The 25,091-nt window shown below is 37.7% G+C and overlaps 1 protein-coding gene and 1 long non-coding RNA gene across 3 annotated transcripts in view; one reads left to right on the top strand and one right to left on the bottom strand.

Moving 5' to 3' along the window:
- LOC120299287 overlaps positions 1–6,193 on the bottom strand; it is a 42,367-nt gene extending 36,174 nt beyond the window's left edge. The window contains exons 1-2 of the long non-coding RNA XR_005554377.1: positions 5,849–6,193; positions 3,686–3,928 (exon numbers count right to left, since the gene is read on the bottom strand). This is a non-coding gene — a long non-coding RNA (uncharacterized LOC120299287). The remainder of the gene's footprint in view (positions 1–3,685; positions 3,929–5,848) is intronic.
- Positions 6,194–7,578: 1,385 nt separating this feature from the next.
- NAF1 (nuclear assembly factor 1 ribonucleoprotein) lies at positions 7,579–23,194 on the top strand. 2 transcript variants are annotated; one of them, XM_039323934.1, is made up of 8 exons: positions 7,579–8,241; positions 8,717–8,831; positions 9,781–9,874; positions 18,313–18,395; positions 19,492–19,652; positions 20,767–20,818; positions 21,667–21,769; positions 22,596–23,194. In XM_039323934.1, exons 1-8 carry the CDS (start codon positions 7,631–7,633, stop codon positions 23,033–23,035), a joined length of 1,659 nt encoding a protein of 552 aa, XP_039179868.1. In that variant the 5' UTR covers positions 7,579–7,630; the 3' UTR covers positions 23,036–23,194. The 2 variants fall into 2 exon arrangements, with proteins under 2 accessions (XP_039179868.1, XP_039179867.1); XM_039323933.1 differs by having other exon boundaries at positions 7,580–8,241; positions 9,778–9,874.
- Positions 23,195–25,091: the final 1,897 nt, after the last annotated feature.

Raw genomic sequence — 25,091 nt, 5'->3', positions numbered from 1 at the left:
CCGTTTGTTTTTGATAAATGAAGAAAAGAATTCTTAAAGACAGAAGACTTAGGTGAGGCAGGGGACAAACAAATATGCAGGTTATACAACAAAGTCATAAAAACTTCAAAACAGTTGCTATTGAAATAAAAATACAAAGAATCCTTTCTCTTAGATAAATGCTGCAGATCAAAAAAAGCCTGGAAAACAGCTATCCACATCCAGAATTTAGAAAACTAAAAATAGCTCTATTTTTAATCCAACAGCTTGATCTAGTTGAGGTGCTAAAGAATAGGATTGAGATCAGGTTTGGCACAATGTTGTTATGCTGAAATCAATTAACTTGTCTCATTTACTTTAATCATGTGCCACTGAGTTGTTTTTGATTCCATGAACAGATTTTCTTCATGACAATCTATCCCTATTTTTAAATGTCCTCCAATGGTGTTACATATGTAACATACTCTGCTACATATCTTTGTAAATTGACCTATTTCAATCAATTGGCCACTGTGTTATTCTCCATATTTGCTGATATAGCTTGGTGAGAACCTTGACTGAGTCTTCTTCTGTTGATTGCTGTATTTCAGTGGATATTGCATCAATTCCTGTAGCCTTCCAGTTTGGTAATGACTGGAGTGCTGATCTAATTTTATCTTCTATTATTACAAGAACCTGTATATAAAGAATATTTCTAACGTATCTTGGATGTTGACATTTCCACTGTATAATATTTCAGTTTACTCCTTTCATCTTCTTTTGGTGACTTACTTCAAATCTCACCCAATGTGCAGGACAGGAGTGTGTAATATTTTCAACATTGTGTTGTCACTTTACCTTTCTTTCCTTTCTGCAAGATGTATGTTGGTGCTAACACTGAAAACATATTAAATTAATTTACTTGAAATGGTTGGACTTTGTCTGTTAGTGCCTCCTGTTTAGACACTTTAGGTGAAGGCTGCTCTAATTATAGCAGAAGCATAGTATTCTTTTCTTTTAACAACCCTGCAATCCATTGCATTGGGGGTGGAATCAGGGTGACTGAATGGAGCTTGAGCATTTGCTGGCTGGATGACCTTCTTGATGCCTACGTGGGGTTTTTTTTTAAGTTCAAAAAAATCTGTGGTGACCCATTTGGGTAAGAAACATTACTTTCTGTCATCATATCGTTGCTTATATATTTCCAGGAGCAGGCAAGGAAGAACAAAGGTGACATGGTTGAAATAGCCCCTGAATATGAGTGTACACACAAATGAGGAATCTACAGGACGTTCAGAAAATGCTAGACTTCAGTAGCATAGAAAAATGGAATACAAGCTATTGAGTAAAAAGACACACTGAATCACACATTCAGCATTCAATACATATACACATTCCTGTCAATGTACTTCAGCCCTTTAAGGTAGACCAAATCAGGAAACAAAATCACAAGATATACTGGATTTCTATTTTATTGATACAGGCTATAGTAACAGATTCTTGAAAGGCTGACCAAGTTTTCACTTTCTGACTTTTATACTAATCAAAGTTAAGGTGGAACCAGTTTAACTTTTTTTCTAATATTCTCCTCTTTTCCCAAGCTCAGATCATATTTTGTTGAATGTTACATTCTTTTTCCAAAATCATATCTGTAACTCAGTACACAATTCAAGTAAGTACTAAAATCTGCCTATGTATTAGTGCTCCAATACAGAATAATATACATTAATGCACATTAAATAATACATTTTCCATTACTACATGGGAGGTATCAGTAGAAATGGCATCTATTTGGATGCCTGTGCATAACTATTTCCTTGTAGAAAATACTGCAATGTAGGGTACTGGTAAACTCTGTCACTAGGCAACCAATGCAACTAGTTTGGATCACTATGGAAACTGTTGGTTTTTAGGGGAATTCAGGACTTTCAAAAATATGTAGAAGTGTAAGAGCATCCTTAACATCATTTCTGAGTGAAAATGATATAATTGCCATTGCAAACATTGCATGAGTCAAGAGAGCCAATAGTCAGAGCCTAATGCAGTCCATGACAAACCAATTTCATAGTCTATTGGAATTGGTATCATCATTAATAATGAGCTCATTGCTGTATCCACCATTGCACATACAAATGAGGAGAAAAGGCTGTGAACAAGTAAAATAGCAGTTTCATGGCAGAGCATTTGGCTTCAAGATGTTACTGAGGATTTGGGGTATATTGCTTTGAAGTGAAGCAAAAATAGGCAGCAATTCAGTAGAATACAAGAAATAGTATTATATCTGTAATGATGGTAGATTTACTGATATTATCAGAGCAAATAGCTGGTAACTAACTTTAGGATACTAAGATATATTTTCTTTGATAATTGCAGACTTGCTCCAGCAGAAGAAAAGAAAAATAGAAAAGAAAGAAAAAAATGAGAGTATAGCAAAGAAGAAAAAAATAAATATATAATGAAATAACTTTCCCCTTCTTCACAAGTACAGACAATTTTAACAACTTATCACCTTCTCTTAAAATACAACAAACAATTTCTTCATCTCATACACTATCTATAAACAAAAACTAAACTCTGGTCAGCAAAAGTCTATTAAGAGTTTTCTAAAGCAGGGCTTTTCAACCTTTTCATCAATTTTCCCACTTTTAGGATATGGCAATATTCGAATACCACCAATTGCCTAGCAAGGTGTCAAAAACTTGATGACCCCCCCCCCAAAAGGAAAAAAATTATAAACTACAGGTAGTCCTCACTTACAACAGTTCGCTTAGTGACTATTTGAAGTTACAATGGCACTGAAAAAAGTGACTTATGACCATTTTTCACACTTATGACTGTTGCAGCATTCCCAGGATCATGTAATTTACATTTGGATGCTTGGCAACTGACTCATATTTATGATGGTCACAGTGTCCCAGTGTCATGTGATCCCCTTTTGCAACCTTCTGACAAGCAAAGTCAATGGAGAAACCAGATTCACTTAAGAACTATGCTGTCAGAATCCAATTATATTTCATCTCTAGTTATCAACTATGGAAAACCCCATTTCTTCCCTCTCTGGATTCTGTCATACGATGAAGGGGAAGGGGGGTGAACAAAGGGGTTTTATGGCCCTCACTTTTTTATGGCATTGCTGCTGGTTCAACTCATCCCTCACTACACTTTTACACTTTTTTAAATAGTGCCTTTCAACCTGTTGAATGCGTACCACCTGTCAGGTACTGAAGTACCAACAGTGGTATGTGTACCATGGGTTGAAAAGCACTATTCTAAAGCATTAGAAGGCAAAACAAGAAACAATGGTTGGAAACTGAACAAAGAGAGAAGCAGCCTAGACAGTGGTGGGATTCAGATATATGAACAACCGATTCTCTGTGTGGATGCCACTTCCGGATGTCCATTCTGCACATTATCTATGATGGCAGACATTTATAAAATTAACTTCTGAATCCATTGTTCAGAAATAACCTTGTAATCAGCATTTTTCAGGCAAGCACTCTTTGCTAGGCATTTGAATTATATTTCTGTCTGCAGTTATCTGCTTCACCTTCAGACTATGTCTATGTTTCTGTATTGCAATCTTAAAACAGAATAAAATTGCTCTTCCAAAGGTTCTTAATATTTGAAGCAATAAAAAAGTGATTCCAAAGTAACGTTATTTCCATATAGGCTATATTACAACAGTGAACTTAGATGGAATCCCTCCACTACTAACTATTCAACTCACCAACTGACCACAAACAAATTGGATCGTGCAGAGTACTTCAGAAAAGAAATCCAGAGTACATGTGAATGATCTTTCCTTGTTCTGGAGAAATTTTGGTGGTCAGAATCCAGCTTCTCATTGCTAATTTATATTGTAATGACATCCCCACTCCTTCAGGGATGATTAGCTCATCAGGTCCTCAGTGTAAGTCTCCAAAACACCTTTCACAAGATGGGATTCATTGGCATCATAAAAATCTGCCAACTAAAATAAGCAAGAAGTATATGAATAATTAAAGAACATAGATCTAGAAACCATATCTAAACAAGTTTAATGTTTATAATTCTATAAGAATTATAGAAAAATATAATTTTCAATGATAGGATAAATGTATCTTTATATAATCCTGAAATTCTCAAAAACCTATACAATTTGGTGATTTCTAAATTGTCATAATATGGATTTTAGTATTTATCAAGCTTCACAGTGTTTTCCTTTCCTTTTTGTTTAACAAATACAACAATAAAATGTACTTTTGGAAGCAAAATGAGATAAATGCATATTTTAATAATTTTAGATTATTTAATATTAACCTTGACATATTTTGATAATAGAAGCTTATTGAAAGTGGCAGTTAAACTACATAAATAATTAAGGTTACAGCCTCCTCAAGTACTGCATTTAACAGCATTAGTGTGAATATTAAACAGTAATGTAACCACTTAATATAGTCTATATTTCATATAAATTAATTCATTATAAAGTTCATTATGCAATTCATAAAGATCTATATGAGAAAATGTGTATTACATTTAATCTGTTAAAGAATTGGAAACATTTATGAAATAATTAATGAATAAAATATAATTTTGTTTTAATTTTTACTGAAAATGTATGTTGCTCTATTAGTGCCTTTACCTTTAAACATTGAGCACTGTCTTTTAGAACCATTATTTTATTTTAGTAAATGAATAGACAACCACAGCTTGGGCTTTTCTATTGTTAAGAACGAAATGAGTTATTTTAAGAATCTAGGGCTGAAGATTTCTGACATGAGAAATTTTAAATGCTTTAGTCTTCCATGTAAAACTATTTATGAGCTCATATTTAAATTCTGAAGCCAATCACCCTCCCTCCCCTTAAATCACCATCAGTAGATTATGTTTTTCTGGGTTTCCTAAAATATACATGAGAAGGGTAAAAAGATAAATGAACATCTGGAAAGCACAGCAAACTTTTTTTATAATTTAACTTTCCAAATATCAATGAAATAATATAATGTAATACAGGGGTGTCAAACTGCCAGCCCATGGGCTGGACGTGTCACGTGGAAGCCGCACCCACCAGCAATGGCAAAACTGGCCCAATACGTTGCGCGACATCACGTGACATCACGAGTTTGACATGCCTGATGTAATATATTTATAATATACCTAATATGTATTACATCTAAACTAGGTCTAGCAGAGAGGACCTGCTCAGAGTCTCTTCCATCAACCAATGCCACTCTGTTGGATCCTACCATCTCTGTGGTTGCACCTATCCTGTGGAACAGCATCTCACTGAAATTCACATGGTCCCACAGGCATTTAGGCCAGGACATTAGTCATCTCAGCTGATGATGTGACTTTTTATTGTGAGTATCACTTAACCAGGGCATCACTGGTTATATAGTATGTTGTACTTTTGGTTTTAAGCTTTGTACAAAACCAACCCAACTGGAGAATGTTAATTTTTTTCCTACCTCTGTGACACTTTATTCAAAAAAGCTAACTCATGAACAACCTGGCCTTTTCTTCCTCGTAATAGGGAATTCAATTTGCAATTACCCAAGTGCCACATGAGGGTTAGTTCATTAGTCAGAGGGCTGCAATACTGATATACAGAATACAGAATAACAAAGTTGGAATGGACCTTGGAGATCTTCTGGTCCAAGCCTGAGCTCAAGCAGGAGAGCCTATTCTGTTCTGAATAAATGGGTGTCCAATGTCTTTTTAAAAACTTCCAGTGATGGAGCACCCACAACATCTGAAGGCAAGCCATTTCACTGATTAATTGTTCTTGGTGTCAGGAAATTTCTTCTTAGTTCTATGAATACTTAGTTATATGTTTTCAAAGACAGAAAATGAAAAAAGTAAAAATTATTATGACATGTCATTAAACATTCTTTCATTAAATTCATACCTGGGTTCTACCCTAAGTCACATGCAAAAAAAGTCACCCGTGTAAATTAGGCTTCTACTGTTCCAGAAGATGAAAAGGGAGCAGTTCCTTTGCTGCTTCCAATAGAAATCCTATTTTGAGAAGTAACAATTTTTTTATCAAGATCAATTGAAATCCCTTAAATATCCCAGGCTGGGGGGCATGTCACTTGCGGAGTCTCCTCCCTCAGAGTCCACAGAGCTGGATGTGTGTGAAGTGGGTGAGGGCCAATTGCTGGTCACCTCCAGCTGATGCTGCCTTAATTCCAGGTTGCTTCTCTCTTTGATCAGTTTCCAACCATTGTTTCTTGTCCTGCCCTCGGGTGCTTTAGAGAATAATTTGACCCCTTCTTTGTGGCAGCCTCTCAAATACTGGAATATTGCTATTATGTCTCCCCTATTTCTTCTTTTCTAGACTATCCAAACCCAAGTCCTGCAGCTGTTCTTCGTATGTTTTAGTCTCCAGGCCTTGGATCATCTTCGTTGCTTTTCTATGATTTTTTTCCAAAAAATTCTCAACCTCTTTTTTGTGATATGGTGACCAAAATTGGCTGCAGTATTCCAGGTGTGGTCTTACTACGGTTTTATAAAGCAGTACTAATACTTCATGTAATCTTGATTCTATGCCTGTTTATACCACCCAGGATTGTATTAGATTTTTTTTTGGCTGCTGCCGCACATTACTGGTTCATAGTCAAGTGATCGTCCTCATCAAGCTGAAGGAAATAAAAGTTATTCTTTTAATAATTGTAGAAATAATTGTAGAAATGTAATGCCATTATATGAAACTATCTCTTTAGTACGAATGTAACACTGTAACACAAATGTAACAATGCAATGCCAATATATGACCAAATGTTTACTATTTCCTGCCTAAAAAATCCTCCCGACACAGGAACTTACACTTTGAGTAGAAATCCTACTATCGAAGAGGGGGATTTTGACCCAAGGTGAGACTTACAAATAAACAAGATAACAGCAGATGGACGGAAGAAGTCAGGTTAACAAAGTACAACTTCAGAGTACATCTATAAAGATGAAAGAGCTGCTTAGATGTGACATGCATTGTAGGGGTATAAAATGCAGATCTTGAAACCAGGCCAGTGTGCTCCTGGAATCCAATCCATAGGGAAGGATCCAGGGGGCCGCGTTTGCAAATGCTCCTCTCCTCTCCTCTCCTCTCTTCTATTCTTTTTCTTTTCTCTTTTATTCTGTTTCTGTTATTCTCCAATAAACCTTTGTTTTGTTAACCAGACTTGTCTTCGTATTGTGAGTATCAAAATTTGGGTTTTTTACATCTCACAAAGCCTTCACTCTTATCTACAGGTTTGCTTCTTAAACAGGCGTCAATGGGGCAATTCATAATTGCTTGTTTGTGTGTGAAGGATTCTGCAGTGTCAGAATGCTTGTGTTAAAAACAAGAGGATCGATAAATGTGTTCTTGTGGGGAGTGGGCAGATAGTGACATTATTCGAGACTGGCGGTATACTATAGAATCTGATCATTGGCAGCCGAGCTAAATGAAGACGAACACAACTCAGACTCTCATACTCTAAATCGCCCCACCCCACCCCAGCAGCTACGAGCCTTCCATTCTTTATATCGCATCTGCTTCTCAGCCCCAGCAATTGCGGCGAACCTATCCGCTCACACGCACCTCACCTGCGCATATCGCTCCCTTGGAAGGAACCGCCCCGGAGGTGGCGTAAATATAGCGCGCCATCATTTGTTGTCATCCGTTTGTGAAGCCGCACGTGGATCAGTCATGGACGCGTCTTCGGCTGTGCGGATGGACGGCGATTCCGGCCTTGCAGGCTCGACGGTGGCGGAGCAGTTGCAGACGCTGAGGGTCGCCTGCGAGGGAAGCGCCGATACAACGGCGGCGGCCCCCCAGGGACCCGCTTTGAAGGAAGGCGACGAGCAAGTCCCGCTTTCCCCGGAGCGCCTCTGTGAAGAAGCCCCGGGAAAGCCCTCGGGGCTTCCACGGGAGCCAGAGCCTCCTTGGGTCGGCCTGAAGGGAGGTGGCGCTGCAGGAGATGCTCCTCACTCTAGCAGCCCTGCTGCTGAAGAGAAGCCGGCAACTCTTGAGGACGGCAACGGCAACACCTCTCCCGGGATGAGTGGTGAGCAGGCTGTGGCGGCAGCATCGGAAAAGGAAGAAGACCGCCCACCGTCCGAGGAAGTGAAGGTGGACCATCAGTCCCCCTCCTCTGCTTTTCAGGGTGGCCACAGCGAACAGAACGGAGGACTCAGTCGCCAAACGGCGGCGGTCGGAGTCGAAGAGGAAGATGCGCTCTCGAAAGAGAATCCGGCGGCGCTACGGCGTGAGAAGGGAGCAGGGTCAATGGAGGGTGGTGGTTCCTTGGAATCGGACAGGTGAGTCGGGGGCCTTCCCTTTTTTTATGTTCTTCACATTTTATTTCTTAGTCTTGTTTAGGCAGAGGAAGCTAAGTGATGTACACATCTGTAATTATTGCAGTAATAATGCCAGCCAGCTTAGGTAAGTAATAAGGAAAATGATGCATTAATATTGAGACTTGCCCTTTTTATAAAGCAGTGAGACCAAAGAGGTAACCCTAATAGCTTTAAACTTGACAGTTAACAGAACTATAAAAACTGCCCTTTTCCAGTTCTGCAGTACTGTGGGTTTTTATGCAAAATAGAAGGGTTTTCTTTTTTCTTAATAGCTACTAAATAACATTCACCACACCTGACACAAATCCTTGATGCATATTGTGATTTATTACTAAAAGGGAGATTTTGGCCAAAGTCAGGCCTTGTGATCATTGCTATTACTTTTTTAAATTAATGTGGCAGAATTCTTGTTGAAAAATAGTATTTCCCTTTGCAGTGATACTGATGCAGACAGTTCATCTTCTCTTTCCTCTTCTCCATTGTTGTCTGATGGTGATGATCAACAAGATAAAAATGAAAATTCTTCTACTAAAAAAAGTGAATTGACTAAAGTAAGTGTCTTTACTGTTATAAAACACAGTTGGGTGTTACCTAGAAAAAAATTATCACCAAGCTACATTTAGCAAAATAATGAATTTGAGAGGACAACAGATAGAAGTATATTGTGCAAATCGAGGTACTTTATTTCTTTGATCGTTCGTATAAATGTTTATAGCAGACTTTTCCAATCAGATATTCTTATTCATAGCTTAGATTATGGCAGGGAAAATGGTTTCAAACAATCTTTGGGGTAGGTATTTGTGAAGTTGAATTGGTAAATTAAATATAACTAACAGGAAGAAAAAGGAAAAATATTAGGTTGTGTGTACTCATTCCCCTTATAAATATCTATTTCTTCCTTGAGAATTGCTGTTTTGATGAAGTGGAATTACTTGTAGAATAGAAATTTTATTCAGTTTCATCTTAAGTTGTGCTATATTACATGTATCTAATTGATGTGAAATCTTTCACAGAAAAAAGTTTTAATAGTTTGTCTTTTGGTCACGTACACAAGGAATGGAAGAAAGATGGGCTATAAAGATACATTTACTTTCAAGTTCTTATTTCTTTTTTCCTTTCCCTTGTTATTTTTGTTACCTTACAAGTGTTAAACCATGTGATGCATCCATATTATACAAATGTATTCCAACAAGAAAAAAGTACCAGATTGCTTAGTTATTTCAGCTATTCATTTTGGCCAATCTTGCCCAATTTTCAGAGGATTGAAGTGGTTTGGGCCAATTTTCAGAGTGCACAAATATAGCATTTTCTAGTTCTGGAGAACTGAAGAGACTCTCCAAGTATTTTTTTGTGTATTTGTGGTTATCTTTAGCATATTGTTTGTCAGAATACATCATTAATATTAGTAAGAAAATAATTATAGCCTGTAGTGAATGTTAATTAAGTTACGTAGATTGGGCCTTAGTATGCAAATGATTTTTAAAATTATTTATTCAGCAGGACCCACTTCCTGTTGAAGACGTAATGATAATTCTTCCTGAATCTGTTAAACTGATGCCTTTTGGGAAAGTTTCCAGCATCATTGAACATCTAGGTAAGAAGATGTGTGGGAGTGTGCATTTTATGTTCCCTGAAAATGTTTTATTATGTAGTTATATATGGAGTATTTGATTGTTTAATACAAGAGTGAGCAATTTGTGGCTCTTTGTGATTATTTTGAATCCCCACAAAATATTTGATTTTCAGTAACATATTTTATAGTCTCCCCCCCCCAAAGGAAAATCCAGAAACTCCCTGTCAGGTCAAAAGAGCAATCATGAACAAAATTTAGCAATAATTCCCACAATTAACATACCATCTTATCCGTATATGCCGGCGTATAAGGCGACTTCCGCAAGCATTAAAATCGGCGCCAAAGACGGGGGTCGTCTTATACGCCGGAAATACTGGTAGTTTCTGGTGTATAAGACGACGTTCTAGGAATGCGACTCGGCGCCAAAGACGGGGGTCTTATACGCCAGGTCGCCTAATACTCCGGCATATACGGTATTTTAAATGAATTCTGAAAGTTCAACATCAGCAGGGCATAGCAGCAAGTAGAGAATACTTGTACATACCAAAGTCTGATAAATCAGTCCAAGCAAAATTATTCAATCTATTATATTTTTTAATCCCACCTTTATTACTTTATAAATAACTCAAGGTGGTGAACATACATAATACTTCCTCCTCCTATTTTCCTAATAACAGCCTCTTAGGTTGGGCTGAGCGAATGACTAGCCCAAAGTTACCCACCTGGCTTTCATGCCTAAGGCAGGACTGGAACTCACAGTCTCTTGGTTTCTAGACTGGCCTCTCAATAACCTAACCAAACTAGCTCAAAATTAGTAATATTATTTGAGAGATCTTTCATGCTGTCTTAGCTTGGTTGTTTTGTTGCATAAGTTTCATTACCCAAACTAGGTAACATTGTCAATGCTAGTCAACAACTGCAAGAAAAAGCTCAGCGAGCACTAAGGACCCATCATTTCAATCCTGAACTACAACTGTTCTTTATTAGTAATAGTATTTGTTTTGCATTTATACTGTCTCAACAGCATTAACATTTGCAAGTGTTGTGCAGGCATGTCTTTAAATTACTCGTTTGCAAAATAAACCATATAGGCCATTCATTGTTCAATTTGACCTTTTTCCTTGCAAATAATTGTTAATAAACAGCAGTAACTTAACAGGCAACCTGGAAGATTTAAATATTTTTCTGTCTCCCATGTGCTTAATTGCTGCTTTCAAAATTTTGTTGCCACATTACCCCTTTTTCTCTGGTCTGTGTTGTACAATATATAATAAATTTGAAAACAAGCAACCCAGTGAGTAGTCACAAAAATAACAGCCCAACCGCAGCCATAAAACTCAGGAAACTCAAAAGTACATTTTTTTTGTTACATATGTTTAAAACATTTTACATTCCTCTAGTATGTCAACCCCTTAGTTTCTCCTTATTTCTGTTAGATACTTCTTTAGTTAATGGTTTTGTAAGTAAGATCAGTCACAGTAATATAACATTTTTCTAAGCATTCAGTTTTACAGAGGCAAATATTTAGCTAAGTGTATAAAAAGATCAGGTTCACCTTACTGTCTTGCACATGTCTCTTTCTAAATTATTTCATAGATATATGCATACATGAATTCATGTTTAATATCTAGACCTAATTTATCCCTCTCACCTCTCCCAGAATATGGGAGTTGGAAATGAATAGCTGATGTATATTTTATTTACATATTTATTTTATTAGATTTTTTAATCTTGTCTTTATTATTTTTTATTGCTTATTGGCTTGAATGGCAAGTTTCTAGGAATTTTCTAGAGCTTTTGAATTTAGCTTCACCTTCGTGATGCCCACGGTTTCTCAGTTGAAACTACAGTTGAGTCTGTATTGTGCAATTAAGGAGCTCTCATGGTGTTCATGGGTGCACTCTACTAGTCTTTTGCCTGTCCTATATAGTAGCTGTTGCAGCCTTTATACTTTTTGCTTTTTCTTCTGTAATATCTGAATTACAACCAGTGAATGTTATAATATAAATTGTAAGTCTACATTAATGCTATACATAGCTCACATGTTTTAAACCAGTTCCATTTGCAAATTGAAATAGAAAAGTTGGAATTTAAATAAATTTTGCATCTTAAGAAGACAGAACTCTTGGAATAGTTCTTCCAACAGGAATCCTTTATTAAGAGAAAATGGTTGCAGGCATGCTAGACAGGACTTGGGGTCCAAGCTCTCCCATTCAAGGTTTTAAGGGGTTCCCCAGTAGTCCCACCCAATCAACCCCCCTTCCCAGTGATAGTTTCAAGTATCACAATTCCACCCCGTTTCTTCTTTCTTCCGTCTGGATGGAGACTTCAGATAACTACATGAAAGGCAAATACTCTTCTTTGTTAATGCTAATGTTCTCTGGTGTTAACGCTTTGAGGTTACAATAGGTTACAATAAACACACATTCAGCATTCAGCTCTTTGAAGTCTACTGAAGGAAGTGAGGGCCATAAAGCCCCTTTGTTCTCCCCCTTCTCTCCCTCTTATGGCAGAATCCAAAGAAGGCAGAATTGGGAGTTTCTATATTTGATAATTAAAGATGAAATATGATTGGATTCTGACATCCGGCCCCTCTTAAAAATAAGAGAGATCCACCTGAAAGAAAACACAAGTATAAAATTTAGTCAGGCTTGTTAGGATACTCTGTGTGAAACTTCTTCAATAGCTTCGGGGCTCTGACATGACGTTTATGGACCCACTCATTTTGTGAGGGAGGGAGGTGTTTCCAGGCAACTAGGTACTGAGTTGCTCCATGATATCTCCTAGAGTCAAGGACTTCCTTTATTTCGAAGTGTTGTTCACCCTCCACCATGATTGGAGGTGGTGGGGGGGGGATTTTTGGCCGTAGAGGTGACTGATGCTCTCTTTTCAGCAAGCTGCAATGAAAAATTGGGTGTATTTGCCTGAGATTTTTGGGTAATTCTAATTCTACTGTTACTGGATTTATGATTCTTTTAATTGGAAAAGGTCCTATGTATTTTGGTCCAAGTTTTTTACAGGGCTGTAGGGACTTTAGGTATTTTGTAGATAAGTACACCATCTCTCCTATAATGAATGGTGTAGGCTCAACCCTTTTTTTATCGGCTTGTGTTTTGTAAGCCTGCCTAGCTTCATCTAGTGCTTTTCTGACTATTGGCCAGGTGTTTTGTAATTTTTCCATCCATTCTTTCAGCGAGGGGATCGTTGGTTCGTTTGGGGTTAATTCTGGCATGGGGTTGAAACTTTGACCGGTGGCTATTTGAAAAGGAGTGTAACCTGTGCTGGAGTGGACTGCATTATTGTAGGCAACTTCTGCAAAAGGGAGTAAGTCCGCCCACTCGGTCTGCTGGAAACTAAGAAAACATCTTAAATATTGCTTAAGTACTGAGTTCATTTTTTCAGCCCCCCCATTTCCTTGAGGGTGGTGGCTAGATGTCAGTCCCTGAGTGGTTCCTAAGAGGGATAAAAATTCCTTCCAAAATGCAGACGTAAATTGCACCCCCCTGTCAGAGATGATGCGTTGGGGTGCCCCATGCAATCTGTAAATGTGTTGGATGAAAAGTTTTGCTAAGGCTTTTGCAGTGGGAATCTTTTGGCAAGGGATAAAGTGCACCTGTTTGGAAAACAAGTCCGTGACCGTCCAGACCACAGTATTCCCATTGCTTTCTGGCAATTCCACTATAAAATCCATGGCTATTTCTCTCCAGGGGGCTGAGGGACTTGCCACTGTTTGCAATAGTCCTGGCACTTTCCCTTGCAACCTCTTTGCCGTGGCACATTTTGGACAACTGGCTATATAACTTTCAATGTCCTTTTTCATGGATGGCCACCAAAATTGCCGTTTAATTAAATGTAAAGTTTTTACAAATCCAAAATGCCCTGCTGATTTTGTGTCATGGCAAAGGTGCATGAAAATTACTCTTTGAGTTGTTGGTATATATAACTTTTCCCCTATCCAAGGCAACCCGTCTCTCATTGTGCACACATTTTTGTTTTTCTGGAACCAATCATCTGTTTCCAAACTTTTTCTGAATTCAATTCCAGTTTGGCTGTCCAGTTGTGGTTTTAATTTGGCTTGGGTTCTTGTGGTTACTGGTGCTGCCAGTTGTGACTCTGCCATTATTGGTCTAGAGTCTGTGGTTCGTGCGCTGTTATATTGGGGCATGCGAGATAGTGCATCTGCCAGGAAGTTCTTTCTTCCTGGTAAATGTTTGAGCTTAAATTGGAATTGGTGAAAATGCTGGGACCAGCGGGCTTGTTTGGGATTGAGTTTCCTGGAAGTTTTCAGGGCTTCCAAATTTTTGTGATCAGTCCACACCTGGAAGGGGATTTTGTTGCCTTCCAGGAACTGTCGCCATGTGAGTAATGCCCAACGTATCCCATAAGCCTCCTTCTCCCATACGGGCCAGCGCTGTTCTGTTTCCGTGAGTTTCTTGGATGTATATGCACAGGGTTGCAATACTGCATCATCATTTTCTTGTAATAGCACAGCCCCCACTGCCACATCACTTGCATCTGCCTGTATTATGAAGGGCTTGTCCATGTCTGGGTGCCTTAGTACTGGTTCGGCAGAAAAAAGTCTCTTTAGTCTCTCAAACGCTGCTTGGCACTCCATTGTCCATGTTAGTGGCTGGCTAGGTTTTACTGAGGATGTTCCCTTCGTTTTTAGTAAGTTGGTGAGGGGCAAGGCTATCTGTGCAAATGAGGGGATGAATTGGCGGTAAAAATTTGCAAAGCCCAGGAAACTTTGTAGTTGCTTTCTTGTGCGGGGTGGTGCCCATTCTAATACTGCTCTGACCTTCTCTGGGTCCATTTCAATGCCCTGTGGGGATATGCGATAGCCTAGGTAGTCTATCCTTTCCTGGTGGAATTCGCATTTTGAGAGTTTGGCATATAGGTGAGCGGCTCGCAGCTTCTTTAAAACCGCTCTGACAAGTTTGACGTGTTCTTCTTTTGTTTCGGTAAAGATAAGAATGTCGTCCAAGTAAACAAGGACCCCCTTAAACAGGTGCTCCCTTAGAACGTCATTGATTAATTGCATAAAGACTGCAGGGCCCCCTTGTAATCCAAATGGCAAGACTTTGAATTGATAGCACCCCATGGGGCAGTTAAATGCAGTCTTCCATTCGTCCCCTTCCTTGATTCTCACTCGATAGTAAGCTTCCCTTAAGTCTAGTTTAGAAAAAATTTTCCCTTTCGATAGGTGTGACAGCATGTCTTTCATGAGGGGCAGCGGGTATAGGTTGCTTTCACTGATTGTGTTCAGGGCCCTATAATCCACGCATAAACGTAAAGAGCCATCCTTCTTCTCTCTAAAAAGGACCGGGGCAGCCACTTTAGGCTTAGCTGGTTCAATGAAACCTCTCTCCAGGTTTTTTTTTATAAATCTTTCCATTTCCTCCTTCTCCTTTGGGCTCATGGAGTATAATCTGGGTTTCGGGAGTTTTGCCCCAGGCTTGAATTCAATGGTACAGTCTGTGGGTCGGTGGGGGGGAAGCTCATTCGCCCTCTCCTCACTGAAGACTTCAGCAAGGTCCCTATATTCCTCTGGTATTTCTGTTAATCTTTTTCCTCTCCTATGGATGCTTTTTCTATTCTTGATTCTGGTAGCCTCCCTTGGGGTTTTAAGTCCATAGGGTCCCCCTTCGGGAATTTGATTTCTGTCGTCCTCCAATTTACCCAGGGGTTCCATTTTTTCAACCATTCCATCCCTAGAATCATTGGGCATTCCATACCTGGGGTCACCACAAACGTTAAGTCCTCTTCATGGTTGCCCAGGGAGAGGTGTATTGGCAGAGTGGCTAGGGTAGCTGGCACCCCCCCTGCTATGGATCCATCTAGCTGGCCAAATGAGATTGGTTGTTCCAGTCTCCTGGATGGGATGCCCAGATTCCCCACTAGTGTTGGGCTAATGAGGCAGCGGGTGGCAGCCAGAGTCTATTAAGGCTTTCACCTTCACAGCTTCGGGCATGGGGGGGATTAATATAGTCACTGTTTTGAAGATGGGTGTGATGCGTCCACTTACCAGGGGTTCGCCTTCCGAGCTGTCATCTGAGGCATCCACCGTCCCTGTGGTGTAGGCTGGAGTTCTTTCCCCTTGGTGAGCAGAGGTGGGGGTTTCTGCAATTTCCATCATTTTCATGGCTGTTTCTTTTGGCTTAGCTGAATACCCTCTGGGTTTGTTGATTGGGGATCTGTCTGGGTTGTGCTGGGGGGCCTTTGAGCGGCATTCTACAGCTCGATGTCCTTCTCTTCCGCACTTGAAACACCCCATCTGCTTCTTGGCTGTATCCGATGATTTCACCGGTTGGTGTGTCAGCTCAGGCGGGGGGCGGCTCCATTGTTTTCCTCGGCGATGCCTCTTCAATATGTCGATCTCTGCTTCCTCTGCCAAGACGTACCATTCCTCAAGTCGATGTGGGTCTCCTCGGGGCAGGCAAGCATCATATAGATCATAGTTTAGTCCGTCTTTGAAACGGCCAAGGAGGATGTCTTCTGGCCAATTCAGTTTGCTGGCAATGGCTCGGAATTCTTGTGTATACTCAGCCACTGGGCGTTTGCCCTGCCTCATCGTTGTTATTCTTTCACGGGCTTTGCGATCAGCCAGGGGGTCTTCAAATCGTCTTCTCAAAGAGGACATGAAACGGTTGAAGTTACTGAGTTCTGGGGCATTGGAGTCATGCAGGTTCACCACCCAATCTGCAGCTGGTCCATCCAGGGCAGATTGCACGATCCGGATGCGGGCTTTGTCGCTGGGGATGTCCTGCCCATATTCCTCCATGTAGCTGAGGACTTGGGTTAGGAAAAACCCCAAGCGTGTTGGCTCCCCTTTGAATTTCACCTCCAACGGTGGACGTCTTGGAATGGATCGGTGCCTCCATTGTGGGTGGTAGTGTCTTCCGTCCAGATTTCCATCTTGGGTCCGGTAGGGGGTGGGAGCTCCTGGATCAGTAAATGTCCCTGGGGTTGCAGGTTCCACGTCCCCCTCGGTGTCTCTCCCTTTGTGGCTCCAGGAACTGGGGCGGGCGTAGGGCTCAGGAATCTCCTCTCCTAGGGAGCTGAGAGTTCTCTTCATCAGGTCAATAGCTCTCTCTAGGATCCAGTCTGAGTACGGCATACAGCTTCCTCCCTCTTCACTTGCGTGCAGGGATTTCTCCATCTCCTGCTTCCATTCTGGTTGCTTGGTCCCCCGTCTCAGGGTCACTTTTCTTGATTCCTTTCCCCACTCGCTTTTCTTTCCAACGCCCATCGACCAGTGAGGCTTGTGGTCCTGTGTCTCCACCACTTCTTCTTCTGAGAAATCTGGCCTCTCGGATCCCAACATCTGGCAAGGTTCCAACTGGGTCAGCGGCTCTCTTTCCAGGGAGTTTTCTCCCTCTCTTGCTTCGTTGTCTGACATGGTAAATTTTTGCAAAATCCCCCGGCAAGGGTCTACCTTCCAGGTGGATTAATTTTGCAAGTCCTGTCTAATGTAAGGACCCACCCCACTTTGCATCTTAAGAAGACAGAACTCTTGGAATAGCTCTTCCAACAGGAATCCTTTATTAAGAGAAAATGGTTGCAGGCATGCTAGACAGGACTTGGGGTTCAAGCTCTCCCATTCAAGGTTTTAAGGGGTTCCCCAGTAGTCCCACCCAATCAACCCCCCTTCCAGTGATAGTTTCAAGTATCACAATTCCACCCCGTTTCTTCTTTCTTCCGTCTGGATGGAGACTTCAGATAACTACATGAAAGGCAAATACTCTTCTTTGTTAATGCTAATGTTCTCTGGTGTTAACGCTTTGAGGTTACAATAGGTTACAATAAACACACATTCAGCATTCAGCTCTTTGAAGTCTACTGAAGGAAGTGAGGGCCATAAAGCCCCTTTGTTCTCCCCCTTCTCTCCCTCTTATGGCAGAATCCAAAGAAGGCAGAATTGGGAGTTTCTATATTTGATAATTAAAGATGAAATATGATTGGATTCTGACATGTAACTTAATAAGTTATCTATCATTGCAGGTATAACAATTTAGAGCCTTTGTTTGAGGTTTATATAATAAGAATGAAACTAATATAGTATGTCATGGTTTCGATAGATGAAACAGTTAAAAGAACTTCAAGGCAAGAAAATCTTCCTTAAAGAACATTTTATTAGGAAATAAAATATCGGCCCTTATACTGTTGAACCCAAAACTGAAAGTTTCCTCCCCTGGAACAAAGTTACAAGCTGTCATGCATCGCATTCTCTGATTAAAAAGGCCTACCCTCTTGCCGGCCAAAATTCTTTATTCACATTGACCTTGAGTATAACTGCAGCGGCAATTGTTATGGCTAAGAATGTTCATTCTTCTCCCTCCCCCCTTACTCTGTCTACGTGAAAATCCCCAACTATAGAGTGGAAAGTTACAATGAAATAAAGTACACTTTACTCTCTTTTGGGAAGAATTTAGCAAAATGTTCAACTTTTTTTTTTTTAGTAATAATTGAGTCAGAGAAGGGACTTCCTCCGGTGAATGAAAATACAGTACTTTTCAAGGAAGATCGTCATTCATTAGGAAAGGTAAATAATTTTTTAATTATTTGTATTGCTAATGCCATTAAACAATGTTTTAGCAACCATAAAAGTATTACCAGCATAAAGACATTTTTGAGACATTACAATAGTAGGTTTCTTTAGGAAAATGCTGTATGTTATCTGGTTTGCAAAGCACATGTTGTTAGAAAAAATTAAGTTAAGAGTATATTTTTATGATACAGTACATCTATTGATACGGCTTATTTAATTTTTCAATAGTATACTTTTTTGTATAAGACTTGCCTTTCTTAATATTCTTGAAAAACATATGAAACACAAATAAATAGAATAGTGGGTGTAAAAAAATTAAACATAAGCAGTTGCGTTGCTAAATTTTCCTAAAATGATCCTAAAACTGCTACCATGTGCCTAAAATTAATCCAATTGTTAAATAAAAAAATAAGATAAATTAACAAGCAACAAGATTAGAAATCAATTGAGGTGGGAATTACCTTAACTTTTATTATTGACTAGACAACCTTTGGCATTGTTTTGCCCAGTTAATGGGTACAGACCAAGATTTTTAGCAATATGTAGATAATTACTAGTATATAGATAATAACCAGTTCACAAAATTGTTGAGAAGTTTGAATTCAGCATGATATATTAAAATTTAAGATTTTTTTTTAAAAAAGAAATCTGTAATGTTCTTTTAAAGCATGTTTTAATTAGTTTAGCATTCAAACTTGAATTAGGCATTGTTATATGATTCTAAAATCTGTATTTTCTGTGATATTCTGCAATTTTCTTATTTAGAAATTTTGGCATTCCTTAAAAACAGTGCTAGAACAGAAGATTTACCTAGTTGGGTAAGGAAACATCTAAAAGTAAACAGACAAGCTCAGAGAATACCGAGGACTCCACAGTTCAAGACTATGAGCTGTATATATTCCCTTTATTAATAAATAATATTGAAATTGCTCTTGGGATAGTTATAAGCAGTTAAATTTGAAGCTGAATTTCAGAGCTTAGAAAATTATTTTTACAGTATTTTCACTTCCCCAATATTTTTTCTTGTTAAATGTAATCAAGTAATTACAGAACTTGTTTTTATGAAGTAATAATATTTGTTGTCTTGCAGATCTTTGAGATATTTGGCCCAGTGTCACATCCCTTTTATGTAGTACAGTTTAATAGTCCTGAGCACATTCAGTCTAAAGATATTAAAATAAAAGATGCAGTATGTTTTGCTCCAGCTGTGGAAAGCTTCACTCAGTATATATTTCCAGAAAAATTGAAACAGTAAGTTCGACATATACATTTTTTGTGCCTAATGGTTTTTTACAAGTGCAAGATCTGCTTTTTTCAGATCAACCAAGTGTTGATCCATTGGTCGGGGCAGGAATTGACCAACTGGCTTGTTGTTTGATGTGTGATGTTGTGGGCTGAGAGAGTGACTAGCCCAAAGTTACCCAGCCAGCTTTCATGCTTCAGGAAAAACTAGAAACCACAGTTTCCTGATTTCTAACCTGGTGCCTTAACCACTAGACCAGGGGTAGGCAACCTTGGCTCTTTTATGACTCGTGGACTTCAACTCCCAGAATTCCTGAGCCAGCCATGCTGAGGGGAAAGGGAGAGATTTCCAAGCTGAGCCATGCTGGCTCAGGAATTCTGGGAGTTGAAGTCCACGAGTCATAAAAGAGCCAAGGTTGCCTACCCCTGCACTAGACCAAATTGGCTTTCAAAGTTTGAAATATACATGCACACACACAAATAATTTAAACAGTAAAAAATTTCTAAACTCTTTTTAGCAGTGTCTAATTTATTTATCTTTTCATTTTTTATTTATGTAGACTTACCCCACCTTTGTTATTTTTACAAATAAGGTGGCGAACATAACCAACACACCTTCCTCCTATTTAGGCCCTAATGACCTAATCTAATAATCTATCTCTGCATGTTTAACTAGATCTCAAAAATTGAGAGTTAAGATTGATATGTTTCTTCATATATTTCATAACCTGATCCTGTATTTAGAATTTTGGTTATAAACTGGATTCTCTGCAAAGGCTCACCAGAGCAGTCTTCCTCTACTTGCTATCCACTATACATTTTTGAATATAATCTTCTTTAGTCACAGTAACTTGCAATTATGATTGTTGTGACCACTATAGTCAGAAAAGCATCGGTCTTCCAGTTGAGGAAGACTGTTGTGAAAATGTCTACACATCTGATAACTTTTCAAAAGATTTTACCATTTTTCTTGTGAAGCACTATGGCTTAGTTTTATTTTAAAGAAGAAAATATTAACTTTCAAATAATGCTAATATTATTGTGGTGTGTACACAGGGATTTATCTTTTGTTCTTTACAAAAAAAGAAAAAAACAACCAACAACCCATCCTTTTGTGTTCTAGAGAAAAGGGATCAGATGCATCTTGGAAGAATGATGAAGAGCCACCTCTTGAGGCAAGGATATCCTTTGCATACTAATTTTGCACTTTAGTTTTTCCAATTCAAAATGTACTTCCTTTTTTTTTAAAGAATAATATATGCAGAGAATATTACTTAACAAGTAACATTAATTTGGGAAAATTAATTCCGTCTCCTGGAGAAACTTATATTTTATTCCTGAAGTGATAACTTCAGCTTAACTTCTTTAAAAGTTCATTTGTTTTTAATAACAAGTCAAAGAGTTGTTGATGATGCATTTCCCACTCATATCTCACTATTATAAAAAAATCCCTTTTCCAAAGCCCAAGATGGAGATGTAACTTTCATTACAAATTTAGGGTGCAAGGCATAATTTTTTGAGGATTGTCTCTTTCCTTTTTTTATGCCAAAGCTTGTATATTCAAAAGGAACCAGATCTGCCATCTGTAGGTTTTGTGTGGGGTTCCTGAGAAGAGATTGAAAGTTTCCAGAAGTTCCATTCTACCAATATGATGAATAGGATTATGCAAACCTGCAGATCCAGGAACAGAATATTCTAAATTCCTCCAAGCCACGCAAGTCCAGTATTCTAGGTGATCCAGTGATTCAATGATTTTCTGTCATTTAATCTCTGAATTCTTTCATAATTGAAAAGTGGCCATTGGGGAGAGTAGGAGTGCAAACAATGTCTTTGCAACTTTTAAGAGCATACATGCTCTTACAGAATTCAAAGAAGTACTATCCCTGTGTGTTAATTTGTACTGAAGCATGTTTTTTGAATTAAATCCAAGAATTGCAGTTTTCTTAGATGTAGTGGAATTGTTATAAATTTCAAGCATTTACCTTTTTTTAACCTTCCAGTTTTTTATTTTATTTTTTTCTAGGCTTTAGATTTCAGTGATGATGAAAAAGAAAAAGCAGCAAAATTACACAAGAAATCTCAGAATATAAAAAGAAAGAAGCTCAGATCACAGCAAAATGATAGCAGTAAGTAGCTGCTGTCCTGGAATATTGAATAGACATTTAAACAACCCAGAAGTCCAATTTTACATATTATTTGTTTAAAGTTGATTCAATACATTCCACACTTTTGACTTTATATATAAGCCTTTCAAATTTAGTATTTTTATATTTATAAGAATTACCCTTTTTAAAAAGTGGGAGAACAGATCTCTTCAGCTGCTCAGGCATCAAGTAAATAGAAATAGTGGGTTGCAAAAGAATGTTGGTTAATAATTATTGGTATTTACTAAGAAAAATAATGCTACCTTTGTATGTCAAAATAGCAGATCAATAATTTTACTTATGTGATGCTGAATGTTTGGAAAGTAGGGCATGGATAATCACGTATTAAAAGTGTAAATGCATTTGTAATTGTAAATCTTCAGGTTTTATATTTATGAAGAATATATGGTTGATCAAATAATACTAATTTTGAACTATTCACAGTTGCCTCTTTCAAAGTTTATACTTAGTTTATCTCAATTGACAACAGATCTTAATTTTTCCTTCATTCCTTTGCTGTGCAGTCCATAACTCAAATAATTAGGTGTTACCTCAGTGTTTTCCATTAGGCAACTCAGTTGTACTACATAATCTTAAAAAGCCTATGCATTTTAAATAAAAATGTATAAAAAAATAAAAAAATAGTACACAATTTGATGACTGTTATATAGTATGCCAAGAGTTATGGAACTTCAGTTTAGTTCATTAACTATTAGTGTAGTCTTGGGAAAAACATAGCATGGTTTTTATAATATTCATAAACTATTAAATGATGCTAATCTCTCCCGATTTTTATTTGCTTCTGTAGATGATAATGGGCCAAATTATCAGTCCAGACGACAACCTTCAGAATATTCAGGTGGATATTGTAGAGGACAACCTACAACCAGGTTTTCGTGGGGCAGATCTCCTCCTGTAACTCCTTTTCCACGTCTCTATAGACAGCACAATATAACTCCACCGTATTATTCCTCTGACTATGCACACTTGCAGAAAGCACCTATTTTTTGTCAGCAACAGAGGCTGGAAAGTATGAGAAGACATCAGTATTCCTTCCCACCTCCATCTTTTGAAACTGTTGGTAATACAAATTTTCCACCCCCACCCCCACCAGTAGATTGGAGGTGGCCTCCTACATGTCCTCAGAACACCTATGAGCCTTTATTGTCTATGTTGTCTTTACCCCCACCGCCCCCACCTCCACTGCCCCCACCATCTACAGCGCCTAACATTGGCAATTCTCCTTAGGACAGGATATATTTTCAGACAACCTATAAAATTAAACATCCTACCTCAATGGTAGATATGTTAATATTTTTTTATTTGCTTTGAGGGAGGTACATTATTTTTAGTTATTTACAGAAACTAAAATGACCATTTTGTATGAAATAAAAATATGGAAAGATGTTTAGTGTCTGTTTAAGTTTCTTTACAAATCTAATGGAAAGAATATTCAGTATTTCTTTTTACCGTCCACATTGGTCAAAAGCTATAGATTTCTACATATCTCTATTGTGTATAAATTTAAAATTTCCTCTGAAACAAATTTTCTTGTTTCTCAATGCAATATATTAAAATTCTGTACTTTGTTGCCTCTTTATAATTGTTCTCTCCTGCAGTAGAAAACAATTCAATTTAAAAACAAAATTATTCATAGAATAAAATCTCCATAACCTAAACCAAACCTAAATAGTATCCATATTTGTAACATTTGATGGCACATGCTTAATTGTGCTTAGAAAACATTCAACCAAATACTAGAAAATAATTTTAAAAGCATGGGAGCAAAACTACATATCTATGTATCCATCATGTTTATTTTCAAGGTTAATGCTATTGTAATATATTTGATTTTGACTTCAAGGCTAAACTAATGTAGGTTTATATTAGTTTACCTGAGACTGCATTATAGTTAATGTGGCTTATTTCTGAGTAACTTCTAGGATTACAACTGTGAATTTCTTATCTTCCCATTTTTTTCAAACCATTAACACATTAACTTTTCCTTTGTATATTTGTTAATTTACTCATTTATTCTTTATATATGATCAATCATATGTCAACATACTTATTTTAGACTGATCATTATATTCAATTTTCAACATTCAGCACTCATAAATTCTTTTTGTATATAAATATTTTCTAGTTTTACAATCATAAGTACTTTATAAACAACGTATTGTCTGGGTCCATTAGTAATTCAGTGGTACATATTAACTTCTTCAATCTAGGCCCAATATTACACCATCCAATGCTTCCTCTCTTCTTCTGGTAGTACACATTTTCTCACATTAGGCAAATACAATTATTGTTAATACATATACAATTGAATATCAATTTGTTACATTTTCTTAATATCAATAATGTCGGTTTAAAATATCTTTTCTAACAAAATATATTTTAATTGCATTTGCACCTAATGTTCATTTGTTCAATTAATATCCTGTTTTTCCCGCCTTTAAAAAAAATTTTCCATCAGCGTTCAAAATTTCTCTTTCACTTATAACTTCTCATAATGTTATATTTGGGTAACCAAAAGCTTCCCTTATTCAAATCCTCTTAGCATTTTCATATTTCCTTTCTCATACCAAAATATAATATTCTAGTTATAAATCCTATCTTTCTAGTTATAATAATACTTCTATTTCTAACAATTATCTATTCTCAGCCATGTTCAAACATTTAACATTTAATTGATAGTATAATATCCTATCAAAACCTCTATTTTCTTCAGTCTTACTCTAGCTTTCTTTGCCAACTAACTTTCCAAGTCGATGCATTTGAATCATCAAGTAATTCTTCCTCTTTTTGTGTATATTGTTTGGAATAAGAAAGACAATTTGATTAATGTATTTTTGGAAAGATGCTCAGCCCATTGATACTCATTAAACAGCCTTCCTCCTCCAGTTTCTCACAATTCTAACAGATCTATCTTCCATTCAATCAGCTCTTTCTTATTCTCAAAAGTGTGTTCTGAGATCTTGACAGGTAAGATATCTTTTCCATTTCCGATATTGTTACGTCTTCTAATTCTTCATTTGTCTGAGTCTGTCTGTTAGTTCCTTTCTTTAGGTCCTCCATCCTTGGATCTGCTTCCTATGATTTTCTTTCTATTTTCTGGGTTGCTAGTTCCTTCTTTGTAGTCATTTTCTGAGTTTGTAGATTTAGTTTAAATTATTGTTCTTTTATCTCCTTTGTATTATTTTTAGTCTTATGAGCTAAAGCAATTGTCTCTTGTATTGATTTTAACACAGAATTTCTTTCTGAAATTCATCAACATTTTCTGTTGGTATGTCAAGCTGGG

Source organism: Crotalus tigris, unplaced genomic scaffold, assembly GCF_016545835.1.
Source record: "Crotalus tigris isolate CLP2741 ecotype Arizona unplaced genomic scaffold, ASM1654583v1 scf7180000024287.791202, whole genome shotgun sequence".
Lineage (NCBI taxonomy): Eukaryota > Metazoa > Chordata > Lepidosauria > Squamata > Viperidae > Crotalus > Crotalus tigris.
The sequence above is the reverse complement of the archived record's forward strand: the minus strand, read 5'-3'. Positions and strand labels throughout refer to the sequence as shown.

Bases quoted from the DNA above. Each gene is read 5' to 3' on its own strand.
- NAF1 (XM_039323933.1), top strand. From the start codon at position 7,631: ATGGACGCGTCTTCGGCTGTGCGGATGGACGGCGATTCCGGCCTTGCA. The intron at 20,819-21,666 runs GCAAGGATATCC...ATTTTTTTCTAG, and splicing joins ATGAAGAGCCACCTCTTGAG to GCTTTAGATTTCAGTGATGA. The intron at 21,770-22,595 runs GTAAGTAGCTGC...TTGCTTCTGTAG, and splicing joins ATCACAGCAAAATGATAGCA to ATGATAATGGGCCAAATTAT.